We start from the raw sequence: 17,675 nt of genomic DNA on the forward strand, positions 1-17,675 counted from the left end.
TATCAAATCAAATAAGAAATTGACTTTTTTACAAATCAGTGCACTAGGTCCTGTAGGAAGATGAAGGAGCATAGTGAAGTCCTACCCTGAAAAATCTTACAACTTGAGAGGTAAAGACAACAGCCGTTGTAAGAGGGGAAGCAAGTAACATTGTTTTCAACACTAGAAGAAAAATATCACAAGGTAGTACAGAAATAATTTCCTAAGAAAGGATGTAGGGTATGAAGAAAATAGTGCTTGTTGCTTAAAAGATACAGGAGTAGTTTTCTTACTTTAAAAATGCACATGTATGCTGTATGTACTGTTTTAACTGCAAAATATGTTAAAATACAAAAATGAAAAAACATGGCTGGGCGTAGTGGCTCACACCTGTAATCCCAGCACTTTTCGAGGCCAAGGCAGGTGGATCACAAGGTCAGGAGTTCGAGACCAGCCTGACCAACATGGTGAAACCCCGTCTCTGCTAAAAATACAAAAGTTAGCAGGATGTGGTGGCATGTGCCTGTAATCCCAGCTATTCAGGGGACTGAGGCAGGAGAATCGCTTGAGCCCTGGAAGAAGAGGTTGCAGTGAGCTGGGATAGTGCCACTGCACTCCATCCTGGGTGACAGAGAGAGACTCTGTCTCAAAAAAAAAAAAAAATGTAAAACATATATTGTGACAGTTCATGGGAGAAAGAACTCACATTGGACTGAATCAGGGAAGCTTTGTGGGGACTGCAGGATTCAACTATCACTTGGGGTAGAAATAGAAGGCATTCTGGATTGGAGAAAAAGTTGGTTGCAATTAGAAATTTTTTATTTAAGTATTACTTCTGATGTAATGTTAGAGTTTTCTCTGAGGTACCAAGGTATACATAACTGGTATAGTTTTCTCCTGATAATGACTATTTGGAGCTCATGACTTGATATATAGATATATATATCTATATTTAAATATCCTGAGAGATATACCTGTATATTCATTTACATAAAAGTAATTAAAGCAGAATTTTTATCCCTGTAAAGGCTGCTGCTTATATGTTAGAAATGGTATTACTTTATGACTGTGTATTATTCCATATTTAGTCCATTTTTCAGATACAGAGATGTGGATGAAATTTATTCTTGACTTTTGGAGAGAAAATGTAAGACAGATGGCCTCTGATCCTGTGATATTAAATAAGCCTTTTTCTGGACAACTGTTGTCAATGTAATTCTTAACTGAGGGAAGACTTGTCAAATCATTGCCTGTTCTCTTTTTTTAAAAAAATGAGTAGTTGTATAAAGCATAGATTGTAAAAGCTGCAGATGTCTTAATATTTTGAAGAGAAAGTACTTGAAAAGTCAAACATTTTGTCAGGGACCTTGAACAAGTTTTATTGTGCTAGTGTAGGGACAGGAGGGAGAAAACAGGATTTTTAAAAAATGAAGCAGATAAGACCACTGCTCACAAGATACTCTAAAACCAAGTGAAAGTATACACAGACACATATGCATCTAATTATATATAATATAAGGCAAAATTAAATGACTGACAAATAGGTACAAAAATAATATGTCATAGGAACAGGTGGTTTTGGCTAGGGAGATCACAAATGGGAGATTGAGATGGGTCTGTAAAGATGATGGGAATTTTATTAGGTGGAAAATGGAAGAAAAAGGTTTTTCAGGATTGAGAATAGGAAGGAAGGCCCATTTATTGAATACCTTCCAAGCTAAGCTAGCAGTGTGCTTGGCGATTTACAAACAGATGTGAAACATGTCATCCAACACTCACCATGGCCGACTTTACTTTTCCAGACTACAGATGAGAAAGCTGAGACTCAATGTGGCTCAGCTTAAATGGCTAGCATGTAGCTGAAACTGGATTTCAGACACATCTGTCACATGGCCTGGTGCTTTAATACACTGTTCACTGTTTCTGCTAGTGTGATGACTCTATACTCATGTTGTCATCGTTATTTTTCTCTGCTCCTTCACAGGAGGGATTAAATTATATACGAAATAAGAAAGGGTTTTGTGATCTGTAAACTGGCAAAACATAAGGGGAAAATCTCCTTAATCACCTCTGCCATGTTATTTCTGACTGCTGGGAACTCACTCAGAATTAACCATCATAGGACTTGTATTAGGAAGGCAAAGCATATGCAAACCTTCAATGACTGTGGCTTAGGAAGATTTAGAGTCTATTTTAAGCCTTAGGACAATCTTGAAATGATGGAGTCCCAAAAGCAGCCTCCAAACCCTTTTGGTCCTCATCATTGGACCTTAATAATGAGAGGGGCAGAGTAGCCTATTAAGAGAACAGAACAATTGCTGGTGGTGATGTAAAGGAATCTGCTTGGGTTTATTTTTCCTCTTTTGAGTATATTGCCTATTCACCACTGCCTCAAACAAAAATATGGTCTAAATGGTTAATATGAAGATATATTTTGTTCCAAGCTCAAAGATAATAATTATACTACTGCCAAATACTGTCTTAATCTTGTGTTTACTTAAGACTATTTATCTCTTCCTTCTCCCTCCTAGTGCAAAGACTACAATGTGAATTTTTCCCCCATTACTTCCCAGAGTAGTAATAATGAGTTCCTACTCTGTTGATTACCATTCTATCTTCTAAATTGGTAGACTGAATGGGGAAAAAATTGTTTTCAGTTTATTGTTAAAGTTATGTAGACCATGACTTGAATTCTGAATGAAAAAGAGAGTTTAATTTATGTTTATTTATGCCCATTACAGTTTAAATGGATTTGATCATATTCCAAATGCTCATTTGTCTTTGTATTAAGGTATGGCTAAGGAATCAAGTTTTATGATTGCTAAGAGCAAGGAAGATGTATATATATGTATCCCCAATACAATATGTGTGGATATATATACACACACACATATTCTGTTTGTACATATATAGAATAATTACAAGTTGAACTCATTATGCATATTCTAACTATTCTGTGCTCTTACTGAAATGATCATACAATTTTGCATAAGGAATATTACCAGATAGAATACAGAGGATAATGACACTATCAATTTAATTCAACTTTTATTGAGAACCTATGATGTGGTAGATACTGTCCTAGAAGCTGAGTATTAAAAAGATGAGAATAAGATTTAATCCTGTCCTTCAAGGAGATTAATAGAATAGTCAATTTTGTAGAGGGAATTACATCAGGATTTTTTCTAAAGGGGTAGATTATAGCAGCACTTGCAACAGGAGGACAAATGGATAACTATATGAGATGAGATGACAGATATGTTCATTTGTTCCATTATAGCAACCATTTTACTATATATGTGTATCTTATAGTGTCATGTTGTACACATTAAATATACACAACAAAATTTACTTAAAAAATATAGAAATTAGAATTATAGTTGCTACAATCCAGAAATGCCTTTATATAAACTAGTTTTGTTACATGAAACTATGAAGTTTTTTTTAATCACTGATATATTAGCTGTAATTAGAGGGGATGCTTGCAGATTTTATATATATATATATATATTAGAAAACATTAAAAATTGTAAAAGTAAAGATTCCACTTTCAGAAAAATATTATCATTAGCACTCTTTGCTTTTGTGCTGCTCTCAGTGAAGTACTTTAGAGTCAATATTCTGTCTTTCTCAGATCTCATTATGATTCATTTAATTTCTTGCAAAAAAACATACATAGTTGTAATGTTTGAGCCTAAATGCAAAATAAATATTTGTTTTGTGAATTCCTAGAGATCTCTCATGATATCATAGCCCTGGGTACTGACATTTATGAGGTAGTTTATTGGTTTTCATTTCATCTTAAAGATGCTATCTGAACAGTGCAATGTGATTGTATTTATCTGTTTTGCTTTACTGGAGTAGAGATTTCTGGAAGGGTGAACATTCTTACCCATAGAGATCAAAGAATAGCAGAGGGGTAGAGGTCAGTTAGTTGACTTTTTTCTCTCAATAATAATTATAACCTTCTCAAAAATTTAACTGGAGCCTGGTAGTTATAGGATACATACATATATACATCCAACTTGGATATTACTCTTTTCTTCTGCCTAGATGATGCCCTGCTTAAGGTCAGAGCCATGTTGTGTCCCCATTAACATAGACTCTGGCTCATGTCAGTGCCTCGTATACAGTGCATATTTACATGTTTGTTGTGGTTAATGGTTAAGTATTATTCCTTTGGGGGTACTTCAGGAATTTAGAGCCTGTCATTGTGCCTGCTTGCTTACCTTCTGGTTGATGTCTTTCCCCTTGGTAACACAGCATTCATATCTTCACCCTTCTTCTGGCCATGTGCTCACCCAGGGAATGAGCTCTCCACAATAGGATAAATAATGATTAACCTAAGATAATCATGATGATTCCACCCCAGTTTCCAAGGATTTCATTAGGCATGGGTTTTTGAAGCAATTCTAGCCAAAGGGACATTAAGGGAAGTCTGGTAAGTTTCTGGGGAAAAAAAAGTGTGTGTGTGTGTGTGTGTGTACATACATATATACACACATATGTGTTTATATATATATTCCTTGCTCTTATATATTATATATACACGTTCTACCTATCTCTTAAGAGCATGTAACTATGCACACACACACACTACCTATCTCTTAAGTGTGTGTGTGTGTATATACATATATTCACTGTTAACAAGAGATAAGTAGAATGGCTTTTTGAACCAGTTGAACCAACCCTAGTAATATGTTTCAGTTCCCTTTAGCCTGCGTGTAAAAGGACTATATAAACATATATATATTCCTTGAATATATATAATAATATATAAGTTATAATAATTATATAATATATAAATTATATATAATATAATATATAATTATATAATATATATTACATATGTTATATAATAATATATAAATTATTATATATAATATATATTATCCCTAGTAATATATTTTAGTTCTCTTTAACCTAACTGCAAAATTCAACAGAATGAAAAACTCTTCAGTATTTGGTTGTTATAAAGAATGTCCATGTATTGAATAAATGATCTAAAAGGAACAGATTACAGTTGCCTTAATCCTCTCTCTCTCTCCCCTCTCCCTCCCCCCCCCCCCCCCGCATTCACATGCTCTAAGGAAGACTCTTAGAGCTCATTCTGATAAAATATATGCAATTTGTCATGATACTTAATGGACTAACAGGTAACTTGTACAGATCTCTGCTGTTTCTATTCCAGGGAAAACTGGAGAAATTAAGTTGCATTGAGGGGATCATCCTTGATGGAGGCATTGTCAATTATAAAAGCTTATTCTGTGTCGAGAATTTATATCTGACCACCCATCAGGGATGGGAGAGTTTTGGGATGCTTCTCCTTTCAGGCTGTTTCATTAGATCAGGGTTTCTTAACTTTACTATTGACATTTTGGACCACATAATTTCTTATTGTGTGGAGCTATTGTGTGCATTTTCAGATGTTTTAGTGGCAATGCTGGTGTATACTCACTAGATGCTAGTAACACTTTCTAATTGTCACAATCAAAAAATGTCTCCAGAAACAGCCAGATGTCCCCTGGGAGGCAAAATTGCCCCCAACTTGAACACCGCTTTTTAAGAGATAGATGATTGTTTCTTATAGGTCTATTTTGTTCTAAGACAAGGGCAGAAGAGAGGGCAGTTCTATCATTGCCTTAAGCATTTTATATTATAATGAGAAAAATAGAATGAATTAGCTAAGTTCCTCAAATTGGTCCTTTCAGCCACACAGAGAACCTTTTGATGTGAGATATGTTTTGAAGCAAAATATAGTTACAGGTTAAACTCTTCACCCACAAAATATCTGCAAAATAAAAAGTCAGAATTACATTATTTTGTAATCCTACTTCCAAAGGTTAAATAATCACAGATTTAACAAATTACCTATAATATGATGATGTTAAACTGTCATCTTAATGAGGCTTCAATTTGTCACTGTTAATAGAATCAGCCAGGAATTCACTCAATTTGAACACGAAAAAAAGTCTGCCTATAAGGACTCTTCAGATGTGAACTGAATCATGCTTTAATAGAATTGTATGAATGGGGCAAGTAGACTGTTTCCTAGTTTTTTATTTTTTTAAAGCAAATATTAAATACAATAGGCCAGGGAATACAATAAATGCTTTTGTCCAAATGAGAAAACTCTATCATGTCTATGATTAAATTTTCGTGTCCATTTTGCACACTAGGAAATAGGGTCTTTTCTTTTTCTATCACTAGGACTTTGTGGCATGCTGAGCACATAGAAGATATCCTATACATGGCAGAAAATAAATATTTGAGTGGGTGTTGCCAATTTATTGGCTCCTTGAAACAGACTTTGGATAAAGATTTAAGATAAAAGTAAACAATAATGCATCTTTAAAGCAGTAAAGATTCTGTAGTTTGCAAAATAATGTAGTGATTTGTTATCATTGTGGCCATCCTTTCCTCTTCCCACTACTATCCTTCCAGTTACTAAATCTGTTATTCAGCCTTTGTCTATGTTTCTACATCTATGCTACTACTTCGAGTCCAAGCCACTGTCTTCTTTTGCCTAAGCTCATTCTCATGTTATTCTCCCTCTCCAATACATTTTCCCCATAAAGCAACCAAAGTGAACGTTCTGAAACACATTTGTCACCTCCCTGGCTTAGAACCCTACAGGGTGTTTCTCTTGTCCTTGGGACATCATCCAAAATCCTTAGTGTCTACAAGAGTAGGGCTCTTTCTATTTTCTTCTCCAATGTATGCCCACTCTGAGTATTTGCCTAGCACATAGTAGGTTCTTACCAGAAGATGGGACTGTATTAGGCTAACAATATGAGTTTACACTGTTTTCTTTGTGTTGGATCTTTAGGTGTGGGATAGGCATTTAGTGTGGGAAGTTGGTGGGAATGGTTTGCTCCTACTTCCCACAGAATGCCATACTGGATAGTGTTGAACCATCCCACATAATGCCATATTGGGTAGTGTTGAACCATGCATGAAAACTGGCAACTGGCCCGGGTACATGCACTAATACATGAATTATTTTTATCTTTGCCATTGCCTTACATCTAGAAAAAAAATCTTACATGGCTGGGTAGATTTTCATTCTATCCAGAACTAAGAAAGAAACCCAAGGCTTTAAAAAATTGTTAACAATTTATTTATTGCTTTACAGCTTGTTCAAATTGTTACATATCTTGACTCATTGCTTAGCTTTTTGGCCAATAGGATTTCAGGATGCAATGCACTAATATAAACTCTTGGATTGGTTTAACTACCTCTGATGTCACAATTTCCCCATTAGAATGTCATAGTTTTCTTGAAATCACATGATACCAATCACAACTCCTGTTATTTTGTTTCATTATGAGAAAGATAATCTACCAAATATAAAAATGCTGGAAGGAGCAAGATATCTTTGTTCCAGGGAGACCTTTTCGATTTATGTGCTTTAGTAATCTACTGCCAACAAGCTATCTTCTTTATGTCCTTTTACAACTGATGTTGTTTTGTTTTCTCAAGTTTGCCTCTTAAATAGACAAATGGAGGCATGAGCTTCCTTAGAATTACTCCTTCGACTCATAGTTCTCTTTCATTTGGACTTTTGAGGCTTAGTATCTTTCTACTACTCAGCCTTCCTGACTCAAATGGAAAAGCCATTTGGACAGCTCACCTGAATATAACATTTCAGGTTGGAAATAAGATCATATCAGAGTTAGGAGAGAGTGGAGTGTTCGGGAATCATTCTCCTCTGGAAAGGGTGTCTGGTGTGGTAGCACTTCCTGAAGGATGGAATCAGAACGCTTGTAATCCTTTGACCAATTTCAGCAGGCCTGAACAGGCAGACTCTTGGCTGGCCCTCATCGAACGTGGAGGCTGTACTTTTACACATAAAATCAACGTGGCAGCAGAGAAGGGAGCAAATGGGGTGATCATCTACAACTATCGAGGTACGGGCAATAAAGTATTTCCCATGTCTCACCAGGGGACGGAAAATATAGTTGCGGTGATGATAGGCAACCTGAAAGGCATGGAACTTTTGCACTTGATTCAGAAAGGAGTCTGTGTGACAGTCATCATTGAAGTGGGGAGAATGCACATGCCATGGGTGAGCCATTACATCATGCCTCTATTTACCTTCCTGGCTGCCACAATTGCCTATCTTTACTTGTATTGTTTCTGGAGACTTGGAGTGCCCAATTCTTCCACGAGGAGGCGAAGTCGTATAAAGGCAGATGTGAAGAAAGCTATTGACCAGCTTCAACTGCGACTTCTCAAAGAAGGGGATGAGGAATTAGACCCAAATGAAGACAACTGTGTTGTTTGCTTTGACACATACAAACCCCAAGATGTAGTACGCATTTTAACTTGCAAACATTTTTTCCATAAGGCATGCATTGACCCCTGGCTTTTAGCCCATAGGACATGTCCCATGTGCAAGTGTGACATTCTGAAAACTTAAGAAATCTGGAGAATTTTCTGAAGATGTAACCAGATCTTTCCAAATACAAAGATTAGATAAATTCTCTTATCGTACTTTATGTAGAGAGAAAATTTCAGCTTCTCTACCCAGGTATGAACAAGGGTGAAATTTGTGTTTTAAAAATAAAACTCCATATCATGCCCAGCTATTTGAACTTCTTGCCTTTCTAATCAGTTTTAATTGTTATACCTTTTTGCCCTTATCCAAATAAGAACATTAGTATATGTTAAAAACAATTTTTTTTTTCAAGTTACTAGGATTGTGACATTGCCCTAGAGAATTAGCCATGCTATTTTGAAGTTTCCTTTTTTAATACTAATTCTTGTACTTTGTTTCCGCACTTTGACTAATTTTGGTATCTAATAATTTATATCTCTGATTCTCCATGGTTAATTAATTTTATTAATGCCCAGGAAATCTAGTTTCCAAAGCTACTCACTGGATTGGTAATGTGTTCTAAATAATTATTTTAGATGATAGCACTTTGGTTATGTAAGGAGAAGTGTTCTAAAGTATTATAGGCCTCATTTAGGACAACATTGCAAACATTCACCTTTGTTTGCCAGAGCTCTTTAAATCCTAGCATAATGATTCAGCTATGGTAGCAGATTTCTTTTCTAGAAGTGTCCTTAGTAAATGCTTCTCTTTTCCTCTCCAAATGGTAATGAATGTTTCTCTGGGGCATTTTGATAACATAGAGCAGAGCTAAAATTTTGTTCAATTGCCTTTCCATGTTATATTCTTTGCCTTATTTTGCATCTTCCTTTTTTTCTAGTAGGTAAATAAACACATATACAACAATGAGAGACAGAAAGATTTAGATATTGTCGTATTGATGAAAATTTCTGTTTCTGGATGATATGCTAAACCTTTGATGCCTAACTCAATGTCACTTTGTGAATATACACACCATGTAATATCTTTTAAAAAGTGCAGGGATGTATGAAAATAAAATCAGATTAATGGCCTTTGGGAGAGAAAATCAACCTTTGTGGGTATGTTTTATATCATCAGTATTCTTTTTATACTAGGTTTTGTTGTTCCTTCCTCTTTCTTGTCTCAAATTACCATCTTGTAGATTCACATTTCATAAGAAGTAACAGCTCCTTTAGTCCTGGTGAGATCCAACCAAAAGTGACTTCTAGCACTCTACACATGTAGACCAGAGACTTTTATGTTCAAGGTCAGAATCTTTGGCCTCGGTTTCCTAGCTGGTGGGAAAAAAAACCCACTGAGATTCACCCCCAATAACGTGTACCAGTAGCAGCGTGGCTGCTTGTGAACTCACTATGCTTGTGAGTCCACATGACATCCTTTGGCTTTGAGGTCATATTGTGCCACTGACATGATTGTGGCCAAAACGTAGGTAGAGTGGACAGAGCCTGTGGAATTTTCAGTAAGGATATTTGTTGAGTTCTGCAAAAATGTTTGATAAAAGCATCTACTTATTGCTGCTAATGGTTAACTTTAAATATGCACCTTTGAGGTTTTTTTTAATAGCTGTTTTTTAAAAAATGAATTGTGCCAAACCAGTATGACTTCGTTTAATCTTTCCCTTGACACCCTTTCTCCTCCTCTTTCAAAATATTATTTGATTAATAACAGATGTCAAGGCCTGCAGAGAAATTAGCTTCCCCAGATGTCAGTCCTTTCTTTACTCCTGTCAGACTTACTACATTTGTACAGTCAATGTAAGACAGAGAAAGTGAGGCAGGAGTAAACTGAGCAGGATCTCTTACTCTAAAACAGCAAAACCATAAAACAAAAGCCACAAACATCTCAGAAAGCTTAAATAAATGCAATATAAGGGTTTATGTGATGAATCAAAAATTAGCAGTGTGACTTTTACTTTTTGATATAAAAATAATGTCACTGATATCACCACTTTTACCTCACATCTGGTCACAGCACTAATTTTCAATTATCCTTTTTTTTTTTTAGCTTGCCATTTTGTTGGAAGTATCTCCTTCCTTTGCTGGGAAAAAAATTATATAGCATTCTTACATGTGCTTTCAGGCTTTAAAGAGCACACATTGTATGAATTTTAGACTTAATTTTTAGTTTAATGTGCTACCTACTACGATTATATGTAGCTCAGTGATTATATCCATCTTATAACAACGTAGAAATCACCCATAACAGCATTTAAGCCAATAAATTCACAGTATGCTCTAAACTCTTATCTAATTGGCTGCTGGATCTTGCATGTCATAATCACATCAAACAACAGTAAGCAGTATCTAGAGTTAACAGGAGGGGATTTATTTTTCAATCTAAAGTTTTTCTCCTCTCTAATAAGACCTCTGAAACTCATAAGCCATCTTCAAGAATTTCTTACAAAAACATGCTGGAAGACAGTGGATCTTGTTTGTATCCTGAAGATTTTTTTCTCTTTGTTATTTTAAATTAATTGTCAACAGATGTGGAACTGTTGCGTTTGTTCTTAAGTCATTCGGAGAAGGGAAAGATGCATCTACTCAAGGTTGGCACTTGGAGAAACAACACTGCCTTTTCCTGGCTTATCGTGTTCAGTGTTCTTTGGCTTGTTAGTCAGAACTGTTGCAGAGCAAGTGTTGTTTGGACGGCTTATATGAACATATCATTTCATGTTGGGAATCATGTGTTGTCAGAGTTGGGAGAGTCTGGAGTCTTTGGAAGAAGCTCCACTTTGAAGAGGGTGGCAGGAGTTATAGTGCCACCAGAGGGAAAAATCCAAAATGCATGTAATCCCAATACCATTTTCAGCCGATCAAAGTACTCAGAGACCTGGCTTGCACTTATTGAACGGGGAGGTTGTACTTTCACACAGAAAATTAAAGTGGCAGCTGAGAAGGGAGCCAGTGGAGTGATCATCTATAACTTTCCAGGAACTGGCAACCAGGTGTTCCCCATGTTTCATCAGGCATTTGAAGATGTCGTCGTGGTTATGATTGGTAACATAAAAGGCACGGAAATTTTCCATTTAATTAAGAAGGGAGTTCTCGTTACAGCCATGGTTGAGGTGGGGAGAAAACACATCATCTGGATGAATCATTATTTGGTCTCTTTTGTGATTGTCACAACTGCTACCTTAGCATATTTCATCTTTTATCACATTCATAGACTTTGTTTAGCGAGGATTCAGAACCGGAGATGGCAGCGATTAACAACAGATCTTCAGAATGCATTTGGACAACTCCAACTTCGAGTGGTAAAAGAGGGGGATGAGGAAATAAATCCAAATGGAGATAGCTGCGTAATTTGCTTTGAATACTATAAGCCTAATGACATAGTTCGTATTCTGACTTGTAAACATTTTTTCCACAAGAATTGCATTGACCCCTGGATTTTATCCCATGGGACATGCCCCATTTGCAAATGTGATATTCTTAAAGTTTTGGGGATTCAAGTGGATGTTGAAAATAGAACAGAACCTTTGCAAGTTCTAATGTCAAGTGAACTGCCTGAAACCTTATCACCTAGTGAAGAGGAGACAAATAATGAAGTTTCTCCTGCAGGAACCTCAGATAAAGTAATCCATGTGGAGGAGAACCCTACTTCTCAGAATAATGACAGCCAGCCTCATTCAGTAGTGGAAGATGTTTATCCTTCACTGTGATGGCCTGACTTTTGAGGAAGTGTATTAAACCTGTATGTGAAATCAGATCCCGATACTGACAAGCAGTTTGTCTGTTTGAAGTGTGGTTTTTGTGTCATTTTTTGTTACTTCAGTAATTTTCTACATTCTTTGTTAAACCTCAAAGACAGAAAAAAGTCCTAGCAGGATTTTTTTGTTTAATTTTGGACCTTTGCTAAGTGTAATTTTTTGTCAGTGTATGTTACTCCTGTGAGTGTACATATGTATATTTGTATGTCACATCCATGTTAAAGCTAAGGACAAACTTATTTTCTTAAATATTTTCTGACATATATTGGGCTCTATTTTGGTAAAAATATTACTGATATATTTGTATGTTTGTTCTAATACATAAACTATCAATTACGTTTGAAAACAAATTATCTTTTATGTGCTAGGAAGAGTAAAAATTATCTTTTGATAACATATTTATAGTATGTCTTAGTTGTGAGGTCATTGTGCTGTTTGTTTGGTTTTTTTTGCATTCTTGGCAAGAACATTTTACAAAATTTTATTACTCTTATTCTTGATAAATAGTTCTGTTCAAGCAATTAGTACTTTTTTGTGATACACATCTGTGTAGTGAAATTTTAAAATACTAGCACTCTTTAAGTGAACAGCAAATATTTTAGTGTCCAGTGTTACTTATAATAATTGTTACGTGGTCATAAAACATAGAATGACTTTGATACTTAGTCATGGCATATTTACTTCCCATGTGTTTCTCCCCACTCCTCAATTTGATTTCTTTAATAAAATGTTTAACCTATGCCAGACTATTCTTGAGAGAAGTGATACAGTATAGAAATTATTATGATGTGATCATGTTTCTTTTGTTCACTATATTCTCAGGGTCCAGCAGAGTGCCTGGCACTCAAGTATTTTTGAAGGAATGAGTGAATAAGTGAATAAATAATGATAAATATCTCTGCTGTAATGCAACTATTATGTGTTAATTTGAAAAACTTGACTGTTTTTCTCAATTATACAAAATAACAGAAAATTCTGAAATTTTTCACTCTAAATTACTTTGAAAAAATATTAAATTATAATTTTAGCCCAGAATTCATGATTATAGTTTAGCATGCATAATTTTAATGAGCAGCTTTGAACTCTGTAAGGCTAACACTGGGATATGAATTATTGGGCAACCTTGGAGGGTGACCTAGTGAAGAGGAATGTTATGAGTTGCTCAGTGTTAACAATACTGGAATTTAGTCACAGGTAGAAGGGTAGTAGTAGTTGGCTATAACTACCACCCATGGAAGACTAAAGGAGGAGAGGCACTAATCTAAGACCAGGAAGAATCGGGGCAAAAACTGGGCAAATGACCAGTTGTGAGCCATGCCTTGCTTGGTACACAAAAGCTTTTTTACATGCAACTTTAGAGACTTTTGTGTTAATCACAAGAGCTGTTCTTTGAAAGAATTGCATAGTACTAGGGCTAATGGAGGATTTAGCAGGAACACTAAGTGTTATTTCAAGCTTACCCTGGAAGAGTAAAGTCATTTCCTGAGGGATGAGGGACCACACAGAAGAGAGAGGACACTGAGGACCCCATGACAGCTGCCCCTAAAAGGATCAGCTCCTAATCAGGATAAATTGTCATTCTTTGGCCACTGTTAGTGTTTCTGCCACTAGAGGATAGCAGCGGATGGGGGTGGAGTGGCTAAAGTGATTTATACCATTTATCCAAGAAAATCACTAGAGCTATGACAACAAATGCATCTGTAGTGTTGGCAGTCCCTGAACCTAGAGTTCCAGGGTCACTGCAGCTCTGTACTCTTGTGTGGGGTACTTGTTCCATGACATCTGGCAGTTCAAGAATTTGTTTGCTCTTTACACTGACAGTGCCATTGTGTTCTTCATTCTCCCTCCACATCGTTGTTGGTTTTTCCTTTTCTTTTTTCTCCTCCTTTTCCTTTGTTCATCATTGTCAATCTAAGACCTGAGTTACTCCCATGTATAAGAAATTGGCATGTGCATACTTCTCTAATATAACCTTTGTTAATGTGGACATTTAACATTTAACACAGTGTGCTTGTTTGAGAATTTTCTATGGATATTCTTTAAAGGGTGGTTAGAATCTATATTTGGAGTGGGAGGGAAAGGGTCAAGTCAGTGAAAATAGAAACTGTCTGCTGAGTGGCTACCATGTGCCAGGTAGAGGACTAAGTGCATTACATAGCTGTTTCTTTTATGTCAGAACAAAACAGTTTTAATCTTAGTGTTTAGAATGTTGTAAACAGATCAATAAACCACTTTCACTCTGGGTTTACTAAATAGAACTTGGAAATAGCACTGTTATATCAAATGTTATTCATTATAATAGATTTTCACTTATTCTGTGGGCTATATACCATTTTCTCTTGTACCTAGTGATGCAAACATCTCTTGTCATAATGACATGGGATTAATAATATGAACTCCAGAAGGGAGTTTATGTTCCTTGTAAGAATCAAGCTTGCTTTTTTTATTCACTCCTTAGATAAATTACATTTAGTATTCTACTACAATGAAAAATATCCACTTCAACTCTTATCAGATGGTGCTATAGGTGAAATGACTTACTCCATCTATACAGTATCTCTTGTTATAGGACACACTACATTGATAATATCCCTATCTCTTGCTATGGAATTATTATAATGCAATTGTCCTGCAGAGAATGTTAGTCAGCTATTTATTTGCACTAGCGTGAGCCTTTCAAAGGATTTAGTGAGCCAGGGATCTGGCTTTTCTGATGGGATTTACACTCCTTTACCACATTTAATGGGTTTTGAAGCAGCACACAGGTATCAACTGGGGGAAAGATCAGCATTTGGAAGGCACTGAAGCGAGCAGAGAAATCTTCACATGCTGGTACTGTGAAGGAGTCCTTCTCATGCCAGTTCTGTCCTCCCACTCCATCATTTACTATAAGCACCTGTTTTTTTTTTTTTTTTTTTTTTTTTTTTTGAGACGGAGTCTCGCTCTGTCGCCCAGGCTGGAGTGCAGTGGCTGGATCTCAGCTCACTGCAAGCTCCGCCTCCCGGGTTCACGCCATTCTCCTGCCTCAGCCTCCAGAGTAGCTGGGACTACAGGCGCCCGCCACCGTGCCCGGCTAGTTTTTTGTATTTTTTTAGTAGAGACGGGGTTTCACCGTGTTAGCCAGGATGGTCTCGATCTCCTGACCTCGTGATCCGCCCGTCTCGGCCTCCCAAAGTGCTGGGATTACAGGCTTGAGCCACCGCGCCCGGCCAAGCACCTGTTTTTGTATTTTAAAAACACATTTTATTTTTTGGCTTAACTGTATTTTTAAATATTTAGTTCTTAATGCTGAAAAATAAAGGTTATAAATTAATATATTTACCAGCACAGAAATATCTTTAAATACATACTTCCTTTTATAAGTGAGGGGAAGGGAGTGTACTTTAGAAAAAGCGATGATCTCTTTCCTACCAGTAAGTGTTATTCTATCACAATTTGTTACCTCCCCTTTTCATAGCCACATCATACCTACTAACCCCTCTCTTCACAATTATGGCAGCATGTTTATCAGATCTCCAAGTTACTGTGTCCCTTGATGATTTTTAGATGCTGCCATGCATACTTTTCATCACTGTTGATGAACAGAGTGACTCTGATTTCAAAACTCCTCTACACATGTCCAGTTTAGCAACACACTATTGTTGCCACACATCATGTTCTCTCATCTTTGAAAACTTAACAACTTACAGCATCTTATTCAGAATTCCCTCTGCATTTGCTTGACTGCTCATCTCTGCTACTTCTTCAGGCTTGTTCTTGGTTCTCATTCCAAACAGTTTCCCTTAACTGTTGTCCCTGTCTTCCCAGTCCATCTCTTCCAACTTCAGCCTAGAACCAATTGTAAGTCATTTTAGTTTTACCAAGTGCCACCAAATTCCTTGCCTCCTACACTTTCCTACAATATCATTTGCCTTCCCTGAATCATTCCTACATCTGCTTTTAATACTTCTAAACAGCCAACTGTTACTCAAGTTGTAATATTTATTATTATCTGATGTCAACCAGATCTTTGCTTCTTTTAAAAATCCTTTAGTAATCTCTTAACTCTTTTATTTTTTTGAGATAATACTCTCGCTCTGTCACCCAGGCTGGAGTGCAGTGGCGCAATCTTGGCTCACTGCAAACTCGACCTCCTAAGTTCAAGTAATCTTCTCCTTCCTCAGCCTCCTAAGTACTGATTACAGGTGCACACCACCACTCCCAGCTAATTTTTTCTTTTTTTTTTTGTATTTTTAGTAGAATTGGGGTTTTGCCATTGTTGCCCAGGCTTGTCTTGAACTCCTGAGCTCAGGCAGTCTGGCCATCTCAGCCTCCCAAAGTGCTAGGATTACAGGCATGAGCCACTGCGCCCAGCCTCTTACTCCCTTTTATAGTCCCCATAGAGTAGTACTTCAAAGCCTTGGCTGCACATCAGAATCACCTGGAGAGCTTTTCAAAGTCTCAGTGTTCAGGATGCATTCATGACATCTGGGCTGGGACCTAGGCATTGGTAGTTTTTGAAGTTGCCCAGGGGATTCCAAAGTGCACACAAGACTGAGAACCACTGCCAGAGGACTGTTCCAAAGAGCCTTTAATCAGGTCCCAAATTTTACCCTCTGTTCAGTTTGACTTATTTTCATTTTACTGAAAGTGTCTTGGTAGAAATCAAAATATCAAGGTAGAAAGTGTTAAATGTCTATTCCTCATGGAGAGGAATTGATAAAGGCCTGTGGCAATATGAAGGGAAGAATTTCAACTGGAGTAATCATTAGGGAACGCTTAAAGAAGGAAATGATATTTGAAATGGAAATCTACTTGGTGGGAAGAAGGACATTCTAGTGGAGAGAACAGTCTTAACAGTTTTTTATAAAGGAGCTTTGAGTGTCACTTGGAATTTTGGTTAAGAAACTTGAAGACACAGTGTAAGGAACATGGCTGTGCTTTTGTCAAGGATAGGCTGAGGTAAACATCCAGAGTGACTCAGCAGGTTTAGAGTGCAGGCGTTTAATTCCAGCTATTTTCACAGCCATGTGGCCATAACATGGGAAGGTTTATCATTTGGCTCTAAGCCACTGTTGTCTGTAAAAGATATAATTGCCCTGATGACACTGTATAGGCACACTTCTGCCCAGAGAGAGAAAGAGTTAAGCTGCTGACCCTGAAGGCAGTGGAGAGCTGGCCATGCAGCTGTGCATGGGAGCAGCCAGCACAAGCAACTGAGACAGAGACAACAGTGAGAGCTGTTGATAGGAAAGTTGCTGAATAAAACTACATTTCACCTGCTTACGGCCCCAAGCGTTCTTTCAGCTATATTCCCATCCACCCACACCCCTCGGACCTCAGCAGGGGCTGGACCCTGGGCATGACATTTGGTGTACTCATGAACCTGACAAGTGGCATAGTTGGCCGGATGAGGTGAGTGGATCTTCAGTTCTGAGGGTTCTCGGGTCGGCTATGTGGCCGCATCATGGGCTGTGGTACCCAGTGGCAGTGGTGCTGCCTGGATGGGCCCAGTGGAAACGTGGGAGGCTGTAGACAGGTCTCCCACAAGTGTGGAGAAGGTACTGAAGCACCTGGAAGTGCACAACACTGAGGAAAAGCATTCCTTTGCTGACAAAGTCACGTGGG

General features: G+C 37.2%; 3 protein-coding genes across 24 annotated transcripts in view; all 3 read left to right on the forward strand.

The window, feature by feature from the left end:
• CADPS2 (calcium dependent secretion activator 2) overlaps positions 1-17,675 on the forward strand; it is a 578,042-nt gene that overhangs the window by 174,052 nt on the left and 386,315 nt on the right. The window lies entirely within an intron of this gene.
• Positions 7,260-8,568, forward strand: RNF148 (ring finger protein 148). The gene has a single exon (XM_033192389.1). The coding sequence runs from the start codon at positions 7,490-7,492 to the stop codon at positions 8,399-8,401; it is 912 nt and encodes a 303-aa protein (XP_033048280.1). The 5' UTR covers positions 7,260-7,489; the 3' UTR covers positions 8,402-8,568.
• On the forward strand, positions 10,439-12,096 carry RNF133 (ring finger protein 133). Its single transcript, XM_033192388.1, has one exon. The coding sequence runs from the start codon at positions 10,890-10,892 to the stop codon at positions 12,018-12,020; it is 1,131 nt and encodes a 376-aa protein (XP_033048279.1). The 5' UTR covers positions 10,439-10,889; the 3' UTR covers positions 12,021-12,096.

This window comes from Trachypithecus francoisi, unplaced genomic scaffold, assembly GCF_009764315.1.
Source record: "Trachypithecus francoisi isolate TF-2019V2 unplaced genomic scaffold, Tfra_2.0 Lachesis_group4, whole genome shotgun sequence".
In the NCBI taxonomy this organism is placed as follows: Eukaryota; Metazoa; Chordata; class Mammalia; order Primates; family Cercopithecidae; genus Trachypithecus; species Trachypithecus francoisi.